This window comes from Anser anser, assembly GCF_964211835.1.
Source record: "Anser anser genome assembly, chromosome: 9".
NCBI classification, from domain to species: Eukaryota; Metazoa; Chordata; class Aves; order Anseriformes; family Anatidae; genus Anser; species Anser anser.
Window position 1 is genome coordinate 27515512 of NC_139729.1, and position 19158 is coordinate 27534669.

Here is a 19158-nt window from a genome sequence, read left to right on the forward strand (position 1 = left end):
ATACACAGTTTGAAAACGAAACCTGACATAGGCAAAATAAGTAAATAGTGAGTCAAACAGCACAGCAATACGAGCAGCGGTCACAGTGACCCTTTTGCTCAAGTGTTATGCTGCTGAGATGCTGGAGAATCCGAAGTCGCACTAACCGCTGAGATACTTTAAAGTGAACCCACTGCGTGCCCTTCCTTTGTCAGCCCCTCTTCTCTGGGGGCACACTCAAAAAGAGAGTGAGCAGGAGCGAGCACGCGACGGTGCGCTTTCCAGGCTTCTTGAGAGAAGAAGTACCTCTGTACAGCACTAAGCTTTCAAGGTTCCCTATTTACACAAACAAGCAGCTTCTAAAATATTCTTTTGAAGTAGGCAAGAAGAAAAAAAAAAAAAAAAAAACAGTTGCTTTATTTTTATCACAAAAATTTGGGTGGCAGCTCTCAGTTATGTCTCCTATCAATGTTAACAGTGGAAAAGTTTTAATGAAGATGTAAACATGGATAAAACGTTTTCAAAATATTCTAACATTTCAGGCTTTTTCTTTCAAGGGTTATGTCTTTACTTTCACTGGTATTACACCGAAGTGAGAAATGATAACTTAGTTCAATAAATCCCAGTCTGTCTCTCATCAAAACCAGAAATCTCTAGCAGCCTGTACTAAGCGTTGACTTCCACGAGCAGTGTAACTGGTGAGAGATTAATCATAAATGTCCTCTCCACATTAACTTGGAGAAGGGGTCTGGATGAAAGGAATCATTCTCTTTTTTGTGGGGAGGAGCTCAGGGAAAGTTAATGGTAAGTTTACATTCTGCCCGAGACGCGATACCCACCGCCTGGGCGGCTGCAATTTCTTTACTCTTTACTCTGTCTTTTCTTTACTCTGCAATTTCCTACAGAGGTCAACAACTTATTTGAAGATTTCCAAATCTTGTTAATAAAGCTTGGAAGAAAGTTCAGTGAGCATTCCTTATTGCCAGAGGCGCCCAGAGGCAGGATGGAAGACAAAGGCCGAAGGAGGCACGCTCACAAGCTCCACTACGCGGTACCGATTACAGTCGCTGCCAGCCAGCCATCGGACGGCGATTCAACTCCATCATTAGAGAAACCACAACGTGAAACTCCTTAAATGATAAATATGGAATATGAAACTCAAAAACATAGAAACGAAATCCACCGGCAGTGCCGACACAGGTATAAAACTACAGGATTTGTGGGTACAGAGTAAAATTTTTCATCAGAAGCAGGCAAAGGGGGCATATTCCATCAAAAATTTCACTTGGTAGAACGAGATCAGCTCCCGGTGACGGGCTGCAGGTGGAAGGGAGCGGTGTGTCCGGGCGGTGAAGCCCGGGCAGGGACGGGGGCTGGCTTGCAGCCCCGCTGCTGTCGGTGTCTTGGATCTGCTCCAGCGAAACTCCGGCCACCAGCGAAAGCCTGCTCTGTGTGTTCCCCTCCCTCGCGCGACTCACTGGCAATGGAGGAACGGAAACTAAAATCTGAAGTCTCTGTGAAGTGCGTGGGGGCTGTTACTCAGCGGAGGATGCACAGTGCAACAGAACATGTCAGCCGTCAGGTTCAGCTGGAACTAGGCCAGCGGGGAAAAAGGAAAAGCTCTTTCACTTTTCCTCCTCTACCTGCTGTGTTAAACCACACAGCATCTGGTAGCCGTCTCCTCCCTGCACGACACGAAGCCTGGGGAAGCGGCATTTCAGCCGCTCGACACGTCCTGCTGAGAGCACCCTCCTCCCAGGCACCACGGCTATCCCACTCAGAGCAACTTACTTCTTTTAGGACACGGCTCCAGTTTCCTTCTGTGAACTGCATTCCCTGCAGTGCCCACAGACCCGGGGATGACTCAGAAGCAGAGCAGGCCAGCAGACTGCAGGTCTCAAGTCAGAAGGGAAATGGCTCTGACCACGCTGCCTCGCTGAGCAACCCCAGCGTACCGTCTAGGATGCATGCAAGATACACACAAACCCTGCATTAGTGACTGTGATGAGTGCTGGAATTGAACAAAAAATTAATACCAGATGGCTTTTTCATGCTTTATAACTACACATTACCAAACAGTCGCTCAGGATACGGCAGCATACTGTTTCCTTGCTGCGGGATCAAAGAATCCAGCTACTCGAGACCTGCATCCCGCTGCTCAGCGTGCGCTCCCTGGCTTACTGACAGGACAGTTCCCGGCCCCCCCATCACAACGCCCTAACCTCTTCACTCCTGCTCCTCGCTGGTCTCCACCGCATCCCTCCTTGCTTTCTTTCCCACTGCCCAGCACCACGGTGACACGTAACGCATGGGAAAGCATCGCTCAGCCCGGTGTTCTGGGGCCAGAACACCAGAGTTTGGCCACCACAGTAACAGATATTTAATGCTTTCAGAGACTTAGACATCGGTTCAACATGGTCCTCTGCATCGAGAATACTGTCAACCCCCCCCAGCTCAAAGTCCTTTCTCAAGGAACAGAAGGTCCAAGGGTTTTTCAACGTTTTTGCATAGTAAGATTGAAACATAAAATCCAGTGACATTTCCACCCATCTTACCCTTGTTAAAGCTATGCCCATTTTGTGTAACTACCATTCAAAAATCACTGATTAGTTAAGTTTGGTAATATTCTAAGCAACTGAAAACAATGATGTTTTATTAGCAATTGTTGAGCAATCTTGGTAGACTTATACAATAATACTTAAAAAAAAAAGAAAGAAAGAAAGAAAAAAGATCCAGAGAGTACAATAGGGCCTCTAGAACAGAAACTTCTTTGTAAGCTTAAAGATCTTTTTTTTTTTCAGCACAAGTAGGGGTGCCCTGCGTGAGCTAGTCTGAACCTGCTCATGATGTGGCATACATATACTACAGTTAACGTACTATGTTATGCATATTAAAGACAAAAAACTAGAACATAACCGTAACTGCTTGGTGTGATGTTATGGTGCAGTGTACTAACTTAAGGAACTAACTTCAGACTTTCGAGAGTATTGGTCATAAAGCCATGCAAGTATCAAAAAAGTATATTACACACTGGTTAAGCTAAAAGAAGTTGACTGTGAACAACTTTCATTTTCTAACACAAGAATAAGGCAATTCTCCATGGAGTTAAAATGTGGGGAAAGCTAAGCAAGAAAACGTATTTTTCCAGTGCATGTAAACAAACTATGGAACTCTTTATTTACAGGAACCTGTGCAGTTCACAGCTTTACAAAACTGAAAGGGGAACTCTAATGATAACCCTGTGTAATTTTCATACCAGAGTAAATGTGACGATACGTCTGATGTAAAGATATTAAGCCACATACTTCAAAGCTTAACAGGTTGTCTTATTAGATTCAATGACCTCCTAGATCAGGATGAGACACGTAAGGATGACAGATTATCTCATAACTGCTGTTGTAGAGTTCCTGTACCTTCCTTTGAACCACGCCATTTTCAGTGGTGAGGACAGGATACTGAATTAAACGGGCTTTAGACTTCCTCCAGCAGCGGCGAGTGCCGACGCTCCAGCTCCCAAGAATGCGTGTGAACTGCCGCTGAAATCACCAAGCTCTCACATGCTCACATACGGCCACTCCGTCCAGCAATGTGTGAGATTATCTGAGATATATCGAATGTGGCACCTTATATAAGGCAAAATCTTCAGCCCTGAGCAATGTAAGCAGGAGCGTTCTCAGTGCTTACTCTGAGGAAGGAACTACAACGGGCTGCACAGCTCCAGTGGCAATTTAACTTGTGCCGCCCACGAGTTTCTTATTTCGTACAGAGAATTAAAAGGCACTTTAACACAAATGGAATGTCAAAGTGCACTTGAGAAGGAGCTATTTCTGCACTGAGATTATTTTATTTCGACTAATTTTTGCACCTGAAAAATGCATGTCAAACGTAATTATGTTTTCCTCAAGGCAGTCAGTTAGTACACCCACTCAGGTTTCTAGAGAAAGACAAATAATAAACGGTCTGTAACTGCTTTACGAGGTACCGTTATTTGTGCTTATTTATACAAAGTTAGGGGATAAGTTATTCCTAAAAAGGAAGTGAAAATAAGTTTGCTGGTTATATTGAGCACAGAAGAAAGTCAGGTATTAGGGCAAAACAAGCCTTCTGTATCCACTGCTACTTAGAAAACACAACAATGTGACCAAAACACGACACTACTCAACCAGGTAGCAACCAGGGACCAAAGCACTGGTGCACAGATTCTGTACAGAGTACTGGGGCCAACCATCCTCAAACTGACTTGCAAATAACTGCAATTTCTCAGCACTTCCAGCAGAACACCCAGACCGCTGTACTAAGGAACTTTAGGACATTTTCCTTACATGGCACAAGACCACACTAAGGACCAAACAGACCTTCCATCTGTGCTACCCTTTTAGAAGAGAAAGAAAAGCTCAATCAACTTAATAAATCACTGCTCTAAGTCTTATTGCAGGATCTGCAACTCTTGTGCTATTTTTGAGCCAGTCACCTTGGCTATCTTTTCAGTGATACTGCCTGCTCGAGCAATTCCCAGTACAGCAAAAGCCTCCAAGCTCAATCTCTGGTTACTTCAGAGTATATAAGGAGAGAAAAACATATTAAGAAAAAAAAAAAAAAAAAGAATATTCTAAAGTATACAACTTCCAAGTTTTAGACTGTGGTTTTGTAATAGTCAAACCTGGCAGCTAGACATGTACACAGATTATTTTGATAAAACATAAATCTCTTAATGGAGAAGAAACACACTTGTCTCTTCTACAGAAATGAATGCATTTTGAGCATCTTTTTCAAAACAGTTTCAAGTAGAACATAAGGAGTCACAGGTGACCTTATGCTCTTGGGGCAAGCAACTTGATTTGGTAAACCTATGCAACTACTTAATGTCTTCAATTCTATCTTCTTAAGTGATGTTATCTTGAATTTATTTCGGGTTTTGGTTTATTTATTTTTTTAAACCCAGGCACTTATCTCAGACATATTATATTATATATATATGCATGTGTACAGATAATATCGGTTACTTTTCTTGAAAAAAACAACACAGCAATTACCATTTATGCACTCCCAGTATTTTATTTCGTGCTTTCTTCAAATCTCACCTGGTTATTTTACACAGAAGCCAAAAAAAAAGGTACACACTTTCTGAGATGTGTTCACTGTGTTCAAGATTCTCTTGAAAAATGAAATTGAAATAAAATTGATGCCTTTCTTCCAATCTAATTAGATCTTCAGAATGAGCTACTGTGACTAGTTACTGACAATTAAACACTTTTAAGGCAGCCCTCCCCCCAGATCCTGCCTGCCAGAGTTTACTCGGAACAGAGGATTAAGAAACAGGATGTAGCTATGATCAGACAATGAGCCTACCAGAAAACGTCACGGACAAGATCCTGAGACACTGGATCACTATGTTCACTGCAGTAGCTCCCCAAGAAAAACCAGACAAAACAGCACACTGTGAACAGTGCACAGAGAAGAAGCTTCTCAGAGCCAAGTCTAACCGATTTTGTACTCATTTAAAGTCAGTTCTGTGAATAAATACCACAAAAAAGGAAGATATATAAAGTTTATTTCTTGTGTGGATGGTGCCTGGAGAAGGCTGTACAATTATCTGATACAAATCTGTACAAATCTGTATCTGTACAAATATCTGATCATATCTGGCATTCAAATCTGGAGCTTTCCTATCAGTATTGTTATCCAGTGACAGAAATGCCCTCAGCAATCTGGATTGATAACTCATTGGGGGATGAGTCCTCCACAGTCACTGCGGTCTTCCCCTCTTCAGTTTCACGTTTGATATTATCACTGCTATCGAAGGATCAGTGAAATTCCTTTATCATGACTAGCACCGAGAGCTACTGCTTTAGACCTGAAATTACATACTGTGCATAAGGCAGCGAGGTAATTACAGTGCCAATTTGATGACTCAAAGCCATGTGTGGAACAGCACAACCTCTATATGTTCTGAATGTCTTAAAATGTCTCTGAGCCAGCACCACAAATACAATACTGCTTTATAGAGACAACAGATTCAAGAGATACTAACATAAATACACAATAATCTTCTTGTAACAAGCCATTGTCTCAACAAAGCTCACAAGATGCTCTAATTCCAAGTGCTACCACGTCTCTTACAGTTTTCAAGAGGGCTGTATTCTTGAGACAAACTATCAAGGGCACATCATTAGACAGATTCAAGTTCAACAAATCTAGTGGAAAAGAGACTGGCTTAGGCTAAGGTTTATCAGTTCTGATGCTGATAGATCAGTTTGGCCTTCCCAATCAAAATGAGAGCACCTCTTTTGATTTCAATCTCAGAGCTGTCTCCCTGATGTTTTACATACTGACAGGTAACAGCATAACAGTATTACCACCATCTGCATCATTTTCCTCCCTTCCTTAATTTTATTTCTTATTGAGAATTACCTTGTGTTTCCAACAGGGTAACAGACTTCAGACTGACATGCTGTCTTTCTGACCATGCAACATCCATGCTTTATCAGGGCCTGAGTTCTGCTGTTGAGTGCACTCACAGTAACAGCCAGAACTTAGACACTTCAAATATTTCTGCATTTCATTTTATTTGGAAGTTTGCTTGGAATCTCAAAATTCTCTTACCTAACGTTTCCTTTTGTAGCTCACGGCACCTGCTTTGTAGCTCATTCCCTTGCTGAAGAGAAGTTTGAAGCTGTTGAGTTTTCAGCTCAACCGTGTCGGCCACCAGTGTCAGATGTTTTACCTTTTCCTGAAGACTTTCATTCTCTCTCTGGGATTTTGCTAACCTTTGATTCAATTTGGGTATTTCTGAGGAGAAAAAAATCATATAGCCTCTTGTCAAATTTACCTTCTTCATTAAAAAGCAGCTCACCTGATTTATGACCTCAGGACTTCAGTAACCCTAGTTTGTGCAGGGGTCGGTGTAAGCCACTGACACAGCAACGTTCCTGCTGAGAGCAGAGGGCCAAAGAAAGCGCCCTGTGCAATAAATCTTCACATGGGTAACCTGTACTTAGCCAAACAGATACTACTGACAAGCATATAAATTTTATTCTAAGCAATAATACATATTTCCTCTAAGATCATGATACCAAATTAGAATATATGTACTCCAAATGAAATAACCATAGATGACAAATACTTGAACCCAAACTTTATCTCGAGGAGATACACGAAACATTGCTGACATACAAAAACATTTGCAAACTTGTTTTGAAATTAATTTGAGAAAATATCTCAAAGGGGTTAGCTTCTGCCAAAGCTCAGTGTGAAACTTTTGGTTCAGAAGATGTTTGGGCATGTGTATTACAATTTATTTCCTCCTTTCTGCTGTTAAAGCAACCCGTTACACTAAAGGTAGGCTCTTTCACTCTAGCTTTCATCAGCTCTTCAACTTGGAAAAGCAGCAGTCCCCAGGAAGCTTCCCAGGTAGTATTTGCTGCAAGGTACATAAGTAAATCAGGGTGGGAATAGTGGATCTCCTACATTTTCATGTTTTTTCCTGACCTTAGCTTAGCTTGGTAAGTGCCCTTTAACATTTCCCATAGTTGCAATTCTTTCCTATGCCCTCTCCAACTACAGACCTAAATGTTCAGTTGTCCAAAGAACTTATATCACTTTTATTTATATTAGTGATGACAATTCTTGTTAGATGAAGCCTAATTATATCATTAAGTCAGCTGTTACATATTTTTATATTGTCTAAGTGCAAAATTTAAATTACATTTTCATTATCTACTATCTTGTCTAACTACTTGACACTTATATTGATTTATTGTTAGGCTAAATGATGTAAATTCCAAAAGATTTTAACTTCTTATACCTCTTCCTATTTGCCACTAATTAACCAAAGCTAAATAATTTACATACACAAGTGTTTTATAACTTGTTTTTTTTTTTTTTTCAAACTAACTAAGGAAACTGGTCTAGGATAAAGAGTAGCACTTTATGCAACATTTTTCTTCTGAAAATCTGCTGTAGAAAAGCTTTGAAAAATCTTGTTGCAAATAACAGTAAAGTAAAAGAAAAAGATGCTTTACAATGTTATGAAACTCCTTGAACCTGAAGATGTCTGCAGAAAAGCATGTACATGCTCTCCTTATTAACTAGAAAGAACACAGAGAACACAGGAAGAGAGGAATTCGTAGGAACACACGATACTTTCTGTGCTCGGTCTAATTAGGAGATGAAGTCATGAATCAAAATGCAAGATACTGGTGCTGACATTTAACCCGACCGTTCGCACGGCAGCTGAGCGCCACAGAGCAACCTCCCCACCGCGCTGGCCCCAGCAGGCAGCAGCCTGAGTGCCCCAAGCCCTCTGCAGGACCAAGGGGCTGCCCCAGGGGATGCGGTCCCCTCGCCCCCGCAGCACAGATGCCCCGCTCACTTCTTCCTTGTGTGAGAAAAGCAGTTGCTGGACACATTAAAAACGACCTCTAATCTCACAGGAGCCATTAGTTAAAATGGAGCTACCTATTTGCTGAGATACTCCATGCGTGCAGGTTTCACTTGAGCTACGCATTTACAACGGGGCGCAGACAGTTTCATCAGCACAGCAATTTGGGAGGTGCACGTTGCCCACCGTGCCCTCACAGCCCTTCTCACAAGGACAGAAAGGGAGACGTCAGCTCACCTACTCCTCTGCTACCTTATAACCCTGATAAAACTAAGCTCCAGACCAAATACTGGTTTATCAATTGATACAGAACACACTGAAAAACTGTAAGGACAGGAACACTTATATGGAAATTGTGTCCAAGGACCATTAAAGCTGCAAAAGCCAACACATGGCCCATTTGGATGCTCTGGATGGTGCAGTCTGTCATTATGCTACTGCGTAATTTTTTCAGCAAAACTAATCTCTTCACTGAGGCAAAGCAAAAACGGTTTTCAAGGATAAATCTGCGTTCTCAAGTCCAACCGCCAGCCTGAGGGCTGGGTACGACCTTCCTGAGCAAGCCACCAGTTGTGACTTGTTCCCAGCTTCTCTTCTCCTGAAGGCTGCCCTTGTCTGAGCAGGAAGCAGGCTGTGGGCCAACTGAATTATTCTCAGCCCATGGGCTGCTCCATGCCCCTTTCAATTCCAAAGCCCCCTCGGATAAAGAGTGGTATTTGGGGATTAAATGCTGTTATTCAGGCACAGCAGGAGGCAGTCAGTAGGTGCCAGGTGCAGGTTTGCTCGCCTGCGGTGGCCCCGGTACTGGAGACCACCCAACGCCTACACCAGTGGTTTGCTCAAGGGAAGAAAACTGGCAACAGGAGACACACAGCAAATTAAATCTCTCTGTGCCTTTGCACTGCAATCATATCTACACACAGTAAGAATTTATATTATTTATGTTCCATATCCACGCATTCATGGTATTTATATTACTTCTATGCCAGTCTGCAGCGAGCAGCGCACACACTAATCCTGCAGGAGCCAGAAACCAGTTCAACGCCGTTCACACAGTGCCGTGACATCTTGTACTACTTTGCATCTGGACAAATTAAATGTTAGAATTAGAAATTATCTAACTGATTTTACCTTCAAATTTACCGTGGTACACTCAACTACCAAAAAATATTTCGCCTTGACCGAAGTTATTGCAATATGATAATTTACCTGTCAAAGCTTCTTTGCTAACGGTTTTTATCTGGACAAAAATTTCTTCTTTCAGGGCAGCCCAGTTCTCTAAATTACTGGACACGGCTTCTTTAATATTTTCTAGTTCACTTCTGATAAAGGGAAACAGTGAGACAGCCTTGTTCAGAGTTGAGCAATGGTGTTCCAATGTATTTCTGCAAGACAGAAAAGTAATACCAGACGTACATTTTTAAAAGCAAATATACATGACAAAATATCTTAATTATTTGTAAACCTGATAAAGTAAACCTGATAACTACTTTTCTGTTATGTGATATTTTGTAGCATATTGGGTTACAACAATTCAGTGAATGAAATATGTTGAACATTGAATTTGTAAGAAATTTCACCCTTCTAAATGTTCATTTTAAACTTATATGTAAAAATGAAATTGTACAATTACTTTTTATTGAGAAATCAGAGCAATAATGCTTAAGTAACTATATATCCAAGCTTATGCTGAATTATCACAGACAGCCTATGTAAGAAATACTGTATCTCCACTGTGTTAAAAGTGGAACATGCTTGCTTTTAAGTGCTATTTAATGATTTTAAATTTGTGAAGAACTTAGCCTGTTGCTAGCAGTATCAGCCATCAGGAGTGGCATTTTCTGGTTACCTCTGGCAACACTACAGTGCCTCACCATATCCTGGAAAAGCAAGAGACGCTGGGATGGTTACAAACACTTCCCTCTCACGGTGTTCCTCCCGGCCATGCCTGCAGCTCCGCTGAATCCTCTCAACTGACAGCACACCGCAGGAGCCACAACTCCACGATTTCTGTTTGGGTTCTTACCTGAGCACTTGTGATTGCTTATAGGCAGCTTCCTTTTCTTCTTGGAAATACCGCAAATCTTCTTTCACATTTTTTAATTCATCTTGTTTGGTTTTGAGTTCCTTTGTTAGGTTTGTTATTCTACAGATTTAAATAAAACCAAGTGTTACTCACGCTATTAACCCATCTCCAACTTTTGTTTCCACTGTGCATAACGTCCTTCCTATGATAATTGCCTTTTCAGATTGACATACCAGACCTTCAAACGGAGAGAATCTAACTTAAGCCCACTGTATGAGATGCTTCAGCAACACTCTGGAAATAATACCCATAATATGCTTGCACATGGAAGCACACAGTACCAGCTCACGGGCCGTTACAAATACACTAAGAATGCAGTGTTATCCACAGAGGCCACACAGAACTGCTCAGTTGTTTAAATCATAGTCACATTTTCACTTGTATGTTTTTAATCTCAAAGGCACGAAAGAAGAGGTTTTATGAAAAACACAGCTAATTTTCATTCTTAAATTAAGGTACGCATATCAAAAGTAACTGTTTTTGAAGAATTACACCATTTCCAACATACGGAGGCATCAACCCCCAGATCAGTCCTGATCGTTCATCCTCCAGAAACACATGCTGTTCTGTAAAACAGGGCCTGACGCTGCAATGCCCAACAAGCAGGCGCCTCATCCCCGCAGGGCAACCCAAGGCACCACCGCCACCTGCGTGCCTTGTGCGCACCGCTGCACGGGCGTGCAGCAAAGGGAAACAGAGAGCTCCTCCGGGCTGCAGGGGGACGTGTCAAAAGCCAACCAACAGGAAACACCAAATTTTTTGTTACCGGCACTGTCATGTTTTTTTTCCATTCTGATTGTTCATCTGTTTCGCAGTTTCAGGCTTTTGCGAAACACGAATCCCAGCTGGTCGTTTTCTTTTGTCTCGATTCACATTCTAGTTCTCGTGTATTGCTGAATTAACGGTGCTCGGCAAATAATCATGGAAAAATACACACAACATATTCTGTCTAAAGAGAAGCTTTTCACAAAGACGTTCTCACCAAGCGTTACTTGTTCATACTCCAGCAATCACACTGGTATCAAACTGATCTAAAATGTCCAGTCAGTACGATCACTTTCCTGTATTTTCCTTTGGGAAGAGTTAAGCTCTGGACTAGAGCTAGGTTTCTACGTTCCCAGCTAGACCAACGATATACCAGAGAAAGTCTGCGTTGATTTCTCTTCACTCCCCCTCTTCCTTCCAGGAAGCAAAATAAAAATAAAATACATCAGCAGCGTTTGGGCTGAGAAAACTCTTGGCCACAAGCTGGGGTGGGAAGGCCACAGCGTGGTTGCTCCATCCGACAAACGCTGGCAGGGCGCCGGGTCGTGCCACAGCCTCGGCTCTCCTCGGGGCGCCTGCGAGCAGCGTCCCTACAGCAGAGGATGGAAGGAGACGCTGTCACAGCACATTTTAAGTATTTGCCTTAAATAGACTGAAAAGGCTTCTCCTGCGTCGTCACAACAGCGTGCAACAGACTTTTAAATTACAGCGTGGGTTGTGCTTTGAGCTTTTCCATCAAATCTGACACCAAAGAGAGATCGTCAATCTGGGACCGGGAAAGGAAAGGAGCTTAGCGCTACCTGGACTCACAAATATAACGTGCACGTTAAAAATGCAAATTAACGCTTGTCCCATCGTACTTCAGTTATGTCTACGTAAATGAGATTATGACACTGCAAAAGCCAAGTATCTGTGCTAGGGGAAAGGTGAACAGAAACAGAAGGCAGGTGCCGATGGTTAGGTACAGGAGTATCCAAGCCGAGGCACCCGGTAAGCACGAGGTGATAAAACCCCGCTCTGGGCGCTGCACAGCAGCAGCATCACCCAGCCGTGACACCCAGCCGGGAGAGGGGCTGCGCCCCGTCCTCGCCACCCTTCCCACCCCAAGAAGTGGGAACGAAACCGGCCGTGTCTCGGCGGAGCACGCCGAGCGGCTGGGGCTTTCCCTGCCCGTGGGACTTCCCTGCCTTCCCCTTTCCGCGCGGCACGGGACGCGGCGGGCAGAGCGGGGGCTGCGTTGTGCAGCTTCCTGCAGCCCCTGGAAACACGCAGAGATGCCTGCTACGGCCGTTCGGTTTATTCGCTAACACTGCATTTTTTTGTAATTTTTTACATTTATTTTTTAAATCCACTTACTGGACGTTATGTATGCCTACAAATTAACGCCGTCTCTAAGTTATGGAAGACGTGTAGCTGAACAACCTTCACGTGCCTTTCTCCTTTGACTTGCTTATAGTTCTGTAAATATATATTGAAATAAAACGGGCCCACGATGCAGGAGAACCAACCCAGCATTTCTTTTCCACCATCAGCTGCCTGCAGGAGAGGAGAAGGTGGGTGGCCCCTCGGGGGCACTGGGAGCTCTCCGTCACTGCGCAGCTGTGCACAGCTCTGCGTGTTGGTCTGCGGCACGCGCAGAATGTGACCCACCTTCGTGCCCCAGCACACACAGCCGGCCAGTTCAAAGGTATAGCTAAACTGACCTATGCATTCGTCTTTGCCTCTAAAATTTACCTTTTGAACTTCTTCGTTACAGCAGTGGTTCTGGCCTGTGTGTTTTTCAAGCACAACTATAGCAGCGTAAATAAAATTTAAAATACTGTTCTTTCAGTGACTCCTGGGTTATTCCCACAACTGCAATGAAATGAATGGAACCATACAGGAATATCAGATAGCTGACCCCAACTATCTGCCTGTGTAACATGTGCAAAGAGAATATCACATACAATACCACATACAACATTCATTAGCAGTTTACACTAGGGGTTTTTGTTCAGTTGCTAGCTGCAGTTATTATAGTATATTCTTCTATCCCTGAAAGCACAATGACAAGGACATGTAATTTAAAAACTAGTCCTTTTCAACACTACTCGCACTAGATTAACTGTAAAAGTAAATGATCTATTTATCTACTAGTGACTCACTGTCACTAATAAATAAATAATACTTGAATCCGCAAGTATTTTACAAAACCAAAGGATGGCAGAAGCATTACATTAGTATTTGCTTTAATTTTAAAAAGAAAATGAAAATGATTTATAGCTTAAAAATAAACAGCAAAGCCTGTTGTTTTTCTGTGCATCAGCTAGTGTTATCAGACGGATCATCTATAACACATTTGCACCAAAACGCAAACTTAAAAAAACAGGAGTCCCGATAAAGAAACTTGGATCTGCAGAGCTCTGCCAAAACCATAACTGAACATCTGGTAATTAAAAAGCAAGTTGTTTGGGCTCAACTGTGATCACTGAAATGAAATAAAATACAAATAACTTTAAAAATGAAGAAAGTTCTAGCATTACCTTGCTAGGAAAATTTGCCCACACCTACCCATAAATTTCTTATATTTCTTATAATAAAAATTATAGTCTTAAAATGAAACTTCCAAATAAGCAGACTTTTTTTTCCCCACTCCAAACATTTGATTTAGTGAGGTTAGCATAGAATTGCAGCCTCAAAGTGCAAAGCGACATTATTGGTCTTTTCCCATTGTTTGCACACAAAAATATATGCGGACAATGCAAGACAGTTGCACTGTCTACTCTCATCACCAAAAGAAGGAGGAAAAAATAAGCATGTTATTTTGGTGATACTTGGCTCAAAGGAAGGAATTCAACAGATCATTAGATGACAGAATTAAAAGAGAAGTGTGAGAACACAGTGGTCTTGTCCTCTGTCCTGTATTTTGCATGAACTGTGAAAATTAACTTCCAATCTTTGCAGCCAGCATACTTTCTTTGTGAACACAGGAGGAAGCCTGCACAGAGTGGGAGTTGAATTATAACATGTTAACTCCTAGTGCTGGCAACGAAAAGAATAGCACGAGAAAATACAGAAGAAGTTGCAAGGGATTATTGCCAGCAAACGAATATATTAATTGTCCTAAAAGTAGTGACAATTACCCCAACTGTTCAAATTTAAGAAGCCGCGTTTCTCAGAAGTTAAGATTTGAAAAAGCAACCCTCTTGCAGGCTACGTGGTACACAGCGCCTTTACGAGTGTGATCAGCTTTAGACCATCCAAGTTAAGACCAGGCTATTTCACAGATTTTGTTTGCCGCTACAGAGCCATCCACCTGTGGACTGCAGGTTAGCGCATGGCCCACTTTGACTGCGAATGGAAGTTATCTCCGGCAACCAATCCGTAGGCTTTTCGTGAAGGTCTCTGTCAAGTCTCATGTAAGCTGACAGTCATTTCAAGTCTTGTATTAATTGTTATCTTTATTAATGCAACAGAAATATAAAGTATGCTGTGAAGACAACCTGGATAATTTTTGTTCAAGCAAAGGTAAAACTCTGGAACAGGTCTGGAAAATAGCGACAGAAAGACGACTGCCTTGTCACAACCAGGTCAAAATTCACCTCTGAAGAAACCTAAGGTTTTATTTCTCAGAGCTACCACTCCAGCTGCTGATTTCATCCTCAGTAATTGCAATTTACATAGTCTCTGTCACAGCAGTGTAACTCAGGAATAACTTCTTATAAGTCAGCAGAATTACCTGACTCAACAGATTAATGAATGAGATTACAGTTATGAGTAATTCGATAATTGCGTAAGAAAAGAAATGGTGTTAAGGCAAATTTATAGGTGACTTTTTACTTGTACTATATATTTGCACCTGTAAATTTCAACAGAAGTTTCTCAAGGGGTGTGAGTAAGTGTATACTTCCTAACCAGAAAATTTCTAGTCCTTGCAGGTACAGTAGAGACTACAAAATTATATAGAAAAAGACAATACATTGTGTTTCCCTAACATAATACAAATCTAGCCAAATAGAAATATATTGCAATTTATGCACTTGGTGTTTCTTCCCCCCAGACTAGAGAAATGTCTTGCTGATGAGCCAAGTCTGTTGCATACATTACAACTTGGAGTACAAGGAGAAACTAAGCTTTTCCTTTCAACTCTAAAATAATAACAATCCATGTAAACTCATCTTTTTTACTAATTTCTCACCGCAAATGAAACCTCTTTTTTTGTGTCTTCCCTCTGACGAGAGGCTCCCCGACCTTCCAGTCCACAGAGCCTCGCAATCCAGAGCAGGAGGAGAGCTCGAGGCGCCCCATCTCCCCTCGCCTCCTGTGCCAGGGACGCCCTCAGGAGGCAGCGGGGCAGGAGCCTTCACCCCGCACCCTGAGCAGCCGCCTTCCCGTTCTGCAGTCGTCGAAGCAGAGCCAAGTTCAAGAGCAAGTCAAAGGCCAAAGTAAAAATAGGTCTCTCGGCACAGGGGAGAGGTATTCAAGGATTAGCCTGAGTTCACCCCGGTCCCATCCGAGCTTCATTGCTGTGTGGTCATCGAAAGCACCAGAAAATAACACCTTGTCCTACAAGCACATGCACGCAACGTATTAACCTCGTTCAGCAAATAACCGCAGAGCTTTCCAATTTCACTCTGATGGATAAAGAAGCAGAAGCCCTGTGGATTTTAGCGAGTCTTTTTGTCTGAGCATGAACTGAAAGAAACCATTTAAAGCCTTGTAATTATGTCCAGAATCATTTTACCGCTATTAAGGCCTTTTTTGCATTATGTGGCACCATTCTCAGATACGAACATCTGTGATTTTTAATCTAAATTTTAATTTTACTTATTAAATATGAAAATATTTTATATGAAATACATACAAAAAGAACGCACGGAAGCAAAAATGCAGATTTCATGTTACCTTTTGCATTTTCCACTGACTGCTGTCTCTGCCAGATAGGGAATTCTGCCTCACCAAGAGACAGTTCCTTTTACTAGGAATTTGGGAGAAGATCAAACCTTATCGCAGAGTTTTGTGCTTTGTGAATCACGCTTTTGGACTACCTTAGTCACCGAGTTTGTTTGGTTTATTAGCAATTGACCTTGGCAGCTAATGATGTTAATAAATTGACAAAACTGGAACAATCACAGCTCTAACACATGAAGAATGGGACTGAGCTATCACCAGTCAGCAAAGAGGACGTTTTGTATAGGGAAGTTACTGGCTTCAACATCCCTAACATAAGAGTCCAACAGCAAGAGCTCGTTTCCCCAAAGCAGTGCGGTGATCAGCTTTCTGAGACTGTGACAAGTTTTTGTCAGTGTGGGGTTTTTTTCCCATTCTCGTTTGTTTGTTTTTAAATATGAAGGTGAAATTCACTGCTTTACAGATGGTGAACACAGGATCTCACTTAAACTTTATCACGTTTTTGCTGGCTCTCTGCACAAGCCTGAGCAATACCTGAGTCATCTTGATGACACCATCAGGACAGAATATACAGATCAGTTTGCAAGCACTGAAGGGAACATATTAAAACACTGGCATTATACAAAATTCTGCTTTTTCCTGGTTAATAAGTACACCCTAAAATTATCGTGTAGCTAATTGAAGAAGTATGTACTGTTGCACTATAAAACAAATACAGTTAAATATGTTGAAGGCAGTCTCTGATTAAATTTCATATCCTCTCTTCAGAAAAAACTCGCACGCACTTGGCACTTCCCAGTACAAAACAGCTCTTGTGCTCTTACTTCTTTATGCTGCAACTTGAGCTGTCTAAAAGTAGAATTAAATGCAGAAAGAGCCAGACAAATTCCAGCACTTCTGTGCTCTGTATTCCCCCTACAGTATAAAAAACAATACATTATTTCCTTTTGCTTGGAAAAGATCTGTGCAAAACCCGAGGACTTGCTGAAGCCCATGCTCACCCAATGCCTCTTGCCGTTGTATTTACTCGCCTCTTTCCACCAAGCCCTGAAGGAGCACGTACCCAAGACTCACCCAGAACACCCGTAGCGTGGTGAAGTACTCAGCTACTGCTTTATGAATTGATTTCTTTTCAGATAAATTATATTCCAATATTCTGAAAGTACTTGACAGATCTGCAGTTAGTCATGCTTTCTAAAACAATGAAAAGAAGAACAAGATTCCCAAGTTACCCAGATACAATAAGACTGACTGCATGACCCAAACCGCATTTGATACTTATTAAAAATCATTAATTTCTAACAGAGCTTTTTATGTTTTCCAAGTGATTTGAAAACATCAAGGATATTGTAAACACATCTTTCATACTATGTTCCTAGCTTGAAAATCGGAGGAGTTCAACGTAATTCTATTTCTTAATTAATGACATAATCACTGATTAAATCCTTTCTTCCCACCACTCCATAGTGACACAACAAACAGAGTTCTGACAAATGAAAAACAGAAACAAGAAAGTGCACACCCACTGCAGATAGGCTAGTTAATGACTGGAGAACACTGATAAAGAGATGAAATTAGGACAAATGAAAAACCTGGGAGTATCTAAAGGTCCTCTCTGAAGCGTAAATTCCTTGAGGAAGGTCTCTTTATAGCTGCAATAGTCCTCATAATCTTGGAATTTTATAAGAAACCAGGCCTGATAAGACCACGTGGAGAGAATGAATCTTTAAACAAACAGTTCAATATCCAAAGTGACAAGATGAAAAAGGAACTCCAAAATTCCCAAGGGTCATGTAACACAAGATTTCTCTGATGAAACCACAAACCTGAACATCACGCTGCGGTTTCGGGTTCTTTGTTTTCCCTTTTTGGGGGTAGTGGGGTGGGAGGGGGCATAGAAAGTGGAGGGATAAGTGGGTGGGAAGGGATTCCATCCATCTTACTGCTATTGATGCTCAAAAGGTACTGACACACAAAAGTACTGCACACTGAAAATCTGAAGGTGAAAACAAAAAGAACAATCCTCATGAGGAAGTTTTATACAGTGACCTACACCGTTTAGGATATTTAGCCAGGTTAGTATCTTTCTAAGCTACGCAATTTAAGTTTAAATCAAGACGAAGTTATCATAATTTATGTGGCTAGACTGTCTGCCATAGCAAGGAAAACTGTGAGCATCATTGAAAGGACTGAGTGGATTTAAGCATGAATCTTCAGAAAGATGCAAGTATGAGAGCTTCCATGCAGACGTGAGCAAAGATGCTCTGGTAACATTAGTAATCTCTTCAAACAGTAACAAGGTTTTCTTACTACAGGTCTGAACACACACCGTTGTGTTAGATTGAATCAGTACAGTTACCTGCGTGACGGTCGGTTCCCCTTCTTCCGATAAAGTTTCAAAAGGGCAGGTAACTGAGTTCCACAAAAGCTGAAGCTCCCAGGTGGCTTTCAGTGTTAACCACAGGTACGAACTATAACAACACTTTAACCAAAAAGGAATATAAAAATGAAATAGTTTGCACCTAACAAGAAGGATTAAATCTCTTGGTCTACCGAAGATGAAAAGGGGCTTATTTGGCTTCTGATAAAAACTTGAAGTTTGAGAAGAACGATTTGTCAACCATGCAAGAACCAGGAGAAAGATAGTACACTGAGTAAGTTAGTTCGTGCCAATGGCACAAGGTAACGAGAGACCCAAAATAGTAGAGAGGAGATAAGGAATATTTAGACAGCTGATTTAACAAAGCACAATAGTTGATTTATGGCCTGAATGAAAGCCTACTGAAAGTATTCCATTTGATTTCAGCAGGTTTTAAATCAAGCCAAGCCTCAGGGGGAAAAAGTGCAGAGATTAAATTTTCATTAACTCTTCCAGCTTTGCTACAAAAAGTCAGCTAAATGAAAACGTAAGTCTTCCTCTGGCAAATGATCCTCAACAACAAGAACATGCTGTCACTGTATCTGCTAACACACTGAATACTGCCACTATAATTGCTACCCAGAGCCATTAAAGGAACAAGGAGTGAATGCGCTCTTCAGAAATGTGCTGTTACACCAA

The 19158-nt window shown here is 41.7% G+C and overlaps 1 protein-coding gene across 5 annotated transcripts in view; it reads right to left on the reverse strand.

Moving 5' to 3' along the window:
* LEKR1 (leucine, glutamate and lysine rich 1) overlaps window positions 1-19158 on the reverse strand; it is a 52974-nt gene that overhangs the window by 24441 nt on the left and 9375 nt on the right. For all 5 annotated transcript variants that reach the window (XM_083849071.1, XM_083849070.1, XM_083849072.1 and 2 more), the window contains exons 3-5: window positions 10386-10505; window positions 9569-9744; window positions 6583-6768 (exon numbers count right to left, since the gene is read on the reverse strand). In XM_083849071.1, coding sequence (XP_083705197.1) covers window positions 6583-6768; window positions 9569-9744; window positions 10386-10505 — 482 coding nt within the window. The remainder of the gene's footprint in view (window positions 1-6582; window positions 6769-9568; window positions 9745-10385; window positions 10506-19158) is intronic.